Consider the following 8,225-nt stretch of genomic DNA (forward strand, 5'->3'; position numbering starts at 1 on the left):
CTTGGAGGAGTGCCTGAAACCCATTATTAGGGATCAACCACACAGACGTCCAAAACTACATTTTTCATGAGAACTCAGCACCTTGCCACACAGAAAAATTGGTAAGTTTTATGCAATTTATTTTTAATGATGAGTTTGTTTTCTTCTCTCATAAAGCTTAAAACATACCTACACCAATGCATTCCCTCATTTTTCTCCCTTAAGGCACAGTCATACCTCAGAAATGCTGGCATTACAGTGTTGGACTGGCCGTCCACAGTCCTTTGAACCCTATTGAAAATTGCTGTTACATAATGTCATCTAAATTTGCTCAGAAGCCAACAAGTAGGATTCAGCCATAGGAGATCATTGTAAGGATGCGTGGTACGACGAAATTGGGCAACCGTATATCCAGAAGTTGATTAACTCTATGCAAGATTGTTGCAAGGCTGTAATTGCAGCTCGAGGAAGAACAACAAAATATTGAGGACTTATTTTGCTGATTTACAGTACATAATACTATGACGCTAACTTGTCATTTCAGATTGCCATTTGCACGATTTCTCATATTTCCATTAATTATGCATTTTACCCTTTGGGAATTAGTAGCAATTAGGTATATCAGGTGGAGTCTTTTTATTGGATTTCATTCACAGAGATATATATCCCATCTAACAAATGCATTTTGAACATTTCTGCAACCCACAATGCAGCACAAAACACATTATTTGCAAAATTCACAAGCGATGCAGTTTTTTTGTCTGCTACTGTTGAATGACTCAACATTACATTAGCAACCTGTCAACTGGATTTACTGTCTCAGAATCCTTCTTAACAAGGATGATAACTTATTTCCTCTATATCCTTTTTGTACATATCTAAATTCTGCATCCCTATATTAATAAATAAATTTTCTGTTTATACTCCAGGACGACCACATGTCCAGAGGAGTTCACAAAATAGAGAGAGAAAATACAAGAAAGAGCACCGTATTTAGCAGTCACAGGCTTGCTTCAGATATCATTATAATTTTCATATTTGATGACTTAATCCATACTTCATATTCATCAAATTTATTTAATATGCTCCTAGCATCAGTGTACAGGCAAGTATCATCTATTCCAGCATATAAGTTAACTTTTGAAACACTAAACAATTATCTTATATTTTAAGGCTTTCTTATACTCGGACTATAAAATACTAAACAAGAATTAAAGGTTAGAAAAACATGAAGCTCAGGGTTAGAAAAACATGAATTAATACCAATATTTTTATTAGTATTATTAGCCATATGGCACAAGGAAGACTGAGGCTTATGCTGCAGCAGCCAAAAAAAATTCCTGAGTTACTCTGAGTGAGAAAGTCAGAAGCAGAAAAGAATCACCAGAAAGAGAAGAATGATGATATCCAGCTCAGGACCCTGGGTTTGTCAATCCCATACTCAACAGATGTAAGCCCCTGGGGTTGTATTTATAATTTATTACATATATATTTTTACATGAACATGTTGTTGCTTGACTTTTAAAATTCAAGAATTTGTTCATCTTCTTTGTCTGAGAAGGAAATTTCATGAAATTCAATTGGAGTTATATTTTCCAGTTTACTTTTTTAAAAGTAAATGTTTGATATTGTCAATTTCTTGTAGAAAATGCACTTCCACATTGAAGGATTATTTTCACAGAAGCCAATTTACAGTATAGGATTAAACAATCATCAAGGAATGGCTTAGGTACATAATCAAAGCCTCCCACATACATATATAGCATCAATAAATGTGATGTCACGTTGTGACTTATGCCTGTTAGTTTTGGTCTTCTGACCTTCTATTTAAGGGGGTACTGTATACACTTACTGCTTTCTTTATAGTGCAAAGCAGTAAATGTCAAATGCAACTTTTAAAAGAAAGAGCAAAAGTGATTAAATTAAAACATAGATGATGTTTCTTAATGCAGATCTTACTGTAATATACCCCTATGTGAGATGTGAAAGATGACTTCTACTTTTATACCAAATAATTAAGCATGAAATTTCATGGCAAAAAAAAAAAAAAAAGAAGTCAAATTGTATGCCAGAATAAACAATAATGCCTGCCTCTTTGCATTCTTAGTAACACTAAAACAGCTCTTGAATTTGCTTGTTCCATAAAGATTTCCAGTAACCCCCTTGATAACTCCACTTTATGTTCCAGGTTGTTCCACAACCCAACTGCAAGAATTAATTTTTCCACTTGTTATGGCTGCAATTAATTATTAACAATTAATCTATACCCAAGGGGCTCACATCTGGGGAGTATGGGCTTGGCAAACACAGGGTCCTGTGCTGGATATCATCATTCTTCTCTTTCTTGGCAATTTCCTTCTATTTCTGACTCTTTATTATTATTATTATTAGCCATACAGTGCAAGGAAGCCTGAAACCTGCACCAACCAAAAAAAAAAATTTCTGAATTACCCAGAGAGAGAGAGAGAGAGAGAGAGTCAAAAGTAGACGGGAGTGATCTAGAAAGAGAAGAATGATGATATCCAGCTCAGGATCTAGGTGTGCCAAGCCCATACTCCCAGATGTGATCCCCCGGGGCTCTCTCTCTCTCTCAGGGTAACGCAGGAATTTTTATTTTTTGACTGGTGCAGCATCATAAGCCTTAGGTTTCCTTGCACCATTTTTTTTTTTTTTTTTGGTAGTTGTTGGCACATCGGCTTCTGTGGCCATAATGCACCTCCAAAGGTTTTTGCAGTACTTTGATCCAAGCTCGAGGCGGGATTCGAACCCGCGACCTTTGGGTTGCCAGGCAGGCACTTTACCCATCCGGCTAGCACCATATGCCTAATAATAATGTATCCTTTCCCCCACAGACTTGCAGTTTTCCTACTTGTCTAACACTTGCTAGGCGGCATCAGCAAGTAATAACAAAGGTTTCAACATCTGCACAACCAGTTGGATCTGTATAAATAGAAAAATAATGCGCGTACAGTTCAGAGGAGCAAAATGACCAAATCAAATTACTTGACTATTCAGAGTTATATATATAAATGGCGTTCCGTTTCGTAAAATTTTCCATTTCGACCTTTCATGTACAGAGAGATATCACCTTGGACAGCAAACCATGATTTATTTTATTTTATTTGTTATTTTTTTTTTGTTGCTAACACTTCATTAGCTTGCTTCCTTTGCATCATTTGCCACTACTACGATTCTAAAGCACTCGGACACAACCGAAGCCATTACAAAGACACAAGTACAGACATCAGTATATCATTAAATAATATAATAAACTTTTCACTAAATCCAGTTCTCAAACATGAAAATCCAAAATTCAGTTATAACGACTTTGGGGAAGGGGCAAGAAGAGATTAACTTCATTTCTAATTTTTATTGCCATGCCCAATTTATTATGAGCATACGGAACACGTGTCATCAGTTTCAATTACAGAAAAGAAATTTATCACACATTTCTATAAGTTTTAACATAAGAGATAATCAAAATAACTTACATTCTGCCATTTTTAATTTTAAAATGGGGGGAGGTGTTATCCCAAAAAATACTAAAAACAACACAATTTCAGCATTATTCAACAACCAACAACCCCATTACGTAGCCACACCTGAAGCATAGAAACAAAACTGAAACTCGTCGGCTTATATATAACGTCACTTCATGAATCGGTTTATACTATTTAATTATGTTTTGTTTCTTTTATTATGTTGTACTCAACACAAATAGATATAGCATGTGACTAAAATATTGAATGAATGTACTGAAAGAAGTATGAATAAATGTTCCGTTCCTTCTGTTTAAATTCGGTAGATAACTTAAGTCACAGAATAGTAATATCTTTGTACTCTTGGCGTACGTAAGACCTCATCTTAGGCTGGTTAGTTGCTGCAGGCATTTTAAGTACAGTCCATATACCACAGTATATAACACAGAGTTATCTTACTACTCTGTGGTACTTCCTAAGTCTGTAAATACAGTGACGGATTAAGGATAGTTGGGGCCCCTAGGCAAATTATATTTGGGGGCCCCCAAAAATTAATAATAAAAAAAAGAATAAAAAATAAATAAAAGTTAGGTGGCAAATAAATGAAATTTTGTACTTTTGAATTTTTTGCTTAAATTTTCGCTTAAATTAATCAAGATTTTTATGATGTTTACTGAAAACATTAATCTATTTTAGAACACTATAGGAAAATGTCTTGGCTTGAGGTTCCCAAAGCCTGGGGCCCCATAGGCACGTGCCTCATTGCCCTAATGGGTAATCCGGCACTGTGTAAGTATTCCGTGTGTCCTGTGGTCGAGTTACTGCTTGCTGAACGAAAAAACGAGGCTCTGGAGAGAAAAAAATCATACTACCCATGAATGAGGCAGACTAACTCAGCCACGTGTAAAAGACCATAAATATCCCGTGTCATTGCCGGTATTCGAACCCAAGTTCTTGTTGTTGTAGGCATATTATATGCATGCAGAAACTGAGGCCATATTGCGAAATGGAAATATGTATGTAAATTGCGTGTGTGATTGATTTGCTGTTTGTGAATAGACGAGTTTCCAGGAGGGAAAAACCATGCTACCCTTGCCCGAGACCAAATAATTTAGTCCCTTTGGACAAATAAAAATTCCTCATGTCATTCAGATTCGAAATCAGGTCTACCCTTTCTTGGGTGGGGATAGCGATCATTATACCAACTGTGCTCCCCACAAGGGCCAATGCAGAGGAAGCAATATTAGTGAGTATTTATGCCAAGAGGGATTAGAAGTCAGGGTATTCCTAACGAGACGTGGGATCTAGTCTAGAAATCTCGGCATCATTGAAAATATGCTTGGGTGCAGAATAACTCGCTTGGAAACAAATAAGACAGGGATAAGTTTTAGAAAGATTGAAATTGCAGAGAAATCAATATTAGTGATGTGTTGGTGCCAAGAGGGATTAGAAGTCAGGGTATTTCTAACAGAGACGTGATCTTGCCTAGAAATCTCGCATGATCGAAAATATGTTTAGGAACCGAACTCTCTTGGAGACAGATAAGACAGGAATAAGTTTTAGAAAGTTTGAAATTAAATAAGTTATCTAGCTATTTTAGATAACATCTACAGATCAGTATTTAAGGAATTGAAGGATATTCGGAAAGTTGAGATTGTTTTTGGAGGGAAAGGTTTCTAATACTGAAAGATGGAATGCAATGCGCTACATCTGCAAAACAATGGATATGATTTCCAATTGGCAAAAAGAACTAAACCTTGGGTAACACCATCATTAGCGTAGAAGGTAGTAGACAAGACGCCGTCTACCATCACTTAGAGAAGGCAGTCAGAAAGAAAACTAAATTACAATAAAAAATTCAATCTGCAGTCCCAAGATGGAAACTTGTTAAGAAAACATTCTATGCTAAAATCGATCAAAAGGCTTAAAAATGTCAAGAGCGTTTGGCTGAGATTCACAAAACTTTTCCCTTTAATTTTCATAGATGGGTAACATAAACCGAAATACACCGGTGGGTCGACACTGACTGATTTTATATTGGCGATTATTGATCAGATGAAACGTTTCGAAGCCCTCGTGGGTAGCACAGATGGTAGAATAGCCGTCCTTCGCACATCGAGTGGAAAACGCCTGAGATCGAATCCTGTCGATGACGTGTGGAAATTTTATGGGTCTTTTTCACAACAAGGTTAAGATAGTCGATCTCTACCGAGGACAGCATGGGTTTTTTTGTTTTTTTCTTGAAACTCGGATATTTCGTCCTGTAAACAGAAAATCGACTTCAGGACCACGCAATATAGACAAAACTGAAACTATTTCAAACAAGTGAGGGGTTGATATTAGAGCGAGTGCAACGTAATGTAGATATGGACATGAAACTTATGCGTGGAGAACGGTTCACATCACACGAGAGTGAATTGGAAACTACTTGTGTAGTCGTAGTAGTAGTAGTAGCACTAGTAGTAGTGGCAAGTCATGCAAGAAAGCATGTGTATGAGCTTATGCAGCATCAGCCAAAAAAAAAAAAAAAAAAATCACACCATTCCCTCCATATGCCTGTCCAGTTCCTCCTTAAATTTATTCAACCTATCAACTTCCACAACGACAGATGGAAGTTTGTTCCAGAAATTAAACACCCGCTGGCTAAAGGCAAATTTCGGCACATCTATCTTTTCTTAATTTAAAGTTATGCCCCTTAGGTTGGTAATCTGAACAAGTGGAAGGATCCCATCAGAATTCAGCGTGTTCAACCCGCTCAAGGCATTATACACCTCAATCAGATCACCGCGCAGGTGCCTAGTCTCCAGCCACTGCAATTTGCAGAACTTAAGCCTCTTTTGGAAAGAGGATCCCTTCATTCCCCTCACCAATCTTGTTGCCCTTCTCTGTACACACTCAAGTAAATCTACATCCTTCCTAAAATGAGGCCTCCAGACCTGTACGCAGTACTCAAGGCGTGGCCTGACCATTGCCTTATACAGAGGGATAATCACCTCCTTTTCCCTGCTAGCAAAATTCCTATATATCATTGAAAAACCCCATGACCTGCCCTGGCAGCCTGTCTGCATTGCTCAGAAAACTTAATATCTGCCTGCATAATTACTTCCAGGTTTTTTTAATTTTATACCACCTTAACTGTAGTACCACACAGTTGGTACGTTTCTCTGGGGTTACTTCTACCCATATGCAGTATTTTACATTTGTCAAGGTTAAACTTCGGTTGCCACTTCTTAGCCCATCTGCCCAAATTATCTAGATCCTGTTGCAGTAGAACACTGCCATTACTGTCATTAACAACCCGGCCGACCTTTGTGTCATCTGCAAACTTCGACATTAAGCCTGATATACCTTCATCAATATCATTAATAAATATACAAAACAACAGTGGACCTAACACCGAACCCTGTGGGACTCCACTAATAACATTAGTCCACGAAGAGCAGCACCCATTGATTACCACCCTCTGTCTTCTCCCACTTAGCCATCCTTTTATCCATTGTAGCAACTTACCCTTAATACTATTCTGCTCCAATTTGTACAATAGACTTTCATGCGCAACAGTGTCAAAAGCTTTCCTGAAATCCAAATATATGATATCAAAATTATTTTTTGCATCCAGTTCCTTTGTAACCACATCATAATATCCTATCAAATTTGTCAGACAAGACTTTCCCTTAACAAACCCAGCTGTGTCTGAATTATTGCTGCAGTCTTGTCTAGATGATCCTGCAATGCATCTTGAACGAGTGAATCCATTATTTTACCCTGAACAGAAGTTAAACCAAGGGGCTCACATATGGTGAGAATGGGTTTGGCACACCCAGTGTCCTGAGCTGGATATCACCATTCTTCTGTTTCTTGGTGATTCCCTTCTACTTCGCTCTCTCTCTCTCTCTCTCTCTCTCTCTCTCTCTCTCTCTCTCTCTCTCTCTCTCTCTCTCTCTCTATAACTCGGAAATTTTTTTTTTTTGGCTGATGCAGCATAAGCCTCAGGCTTCCTTGCACTATATGGCTAATAATAATAATAATAATAATAATAATAATAATAATAATAATAATACTAATAATAATAAACTAACTGGTCTGTAATTACTCGTGTCACCCTTCGATCCTCCTTTGTGAATTGGGGATACATTTGCACATCTCCAGTCCGTGAGAACTTTCCCTCAGTCCAAGGATGCTCTCATAATTATGTCTAAGGGTTTGCTTAGTTGCTTTGCCGCCTCCTTTGATATAACTGGATAGATCCCATCCACCCCAGGTGCTTTTCTTATGTTTAACTTCAACAATTTCTCCTCCACTTTGCTCTAAGTTATTACAAAATCATTAAGCACACTGCTACAATTTGATAACCTTCTGCCATTTTCAAACCTTAATAATTCTTCATGTGTCAATATGGATGCAAAATACTCATTCAGTTTGTTTTTCGTTAAGGGCATGAAAGGCTAATTCTGACGCTGCTGAACGAGAAGCACGAACTGAGGCTTTATGTTGATTTACACGAATCAGAAAAAATCAGAGAAAATCGCGTCGAACTTTGGTAAGACGAGTCGCAATCACCGCAAGAAATTATTATTATTAATATTATTATTATTATTAGCCAATGGTACAAGGAAGCCTGAGGCTTATGCTGCACCAGCCAAAAAAAAAAAAATTCCCGAGTTACCCCCCTGTGTGTGTGTGTGTGAGATGTTATTGTTGTTGTTATTTGGTTTTTAGGAGCATTAGCAACTAAGGCCATATTGCTCAGGGGATATGCGGTGGTCA

General features: G+C 37.5%; 1 protein-coding gene across 1 annotated transcript in view; it reads right to left on the reverse strand.

Moving 5' to 3' along the window:
* Nucleotides 1–3,581, reverse strand: part of CysRS (cysteine--tRNA ligase, cytoplasmic) — a 340,710-nt gene extending 337,129 nt beyond the window's left edge. The window contains exon 1 of the mRNA XM_090386775.1: nucleotides 3,471–3,581. Coding sequence (XP_090242901.1) covers nucleotides 3,471–3,480 — 10 coding nt within the window. The 5' untranslated portion in view covers nucleotides 3,481–3,581. The remainder of the gene's footprint in view (nucleotides 1–3,470) is intronic.
* Between the last annotated feature and the right edge of the window lie 4,644 nt (nucleotides 3,582–8,225).

The sequence above is a fragment of the Mastigoproctus giganteus genome, chromosome 12 (genome assembly GCF_048544385.1).
Source record: "Mastigoproctus giganteus isolate SK-2022 chromosome 12, ASM4854438v1, whole genome shotgun sequence".
NCBI classification, from domain to species: domain Eukaryota; kingdom Metazoa; phylum Arthropoda; class Arachnida; order Uropygi; family Thelyphonidae; genus Mastigoproctus; species Mastigoproctus giganteus.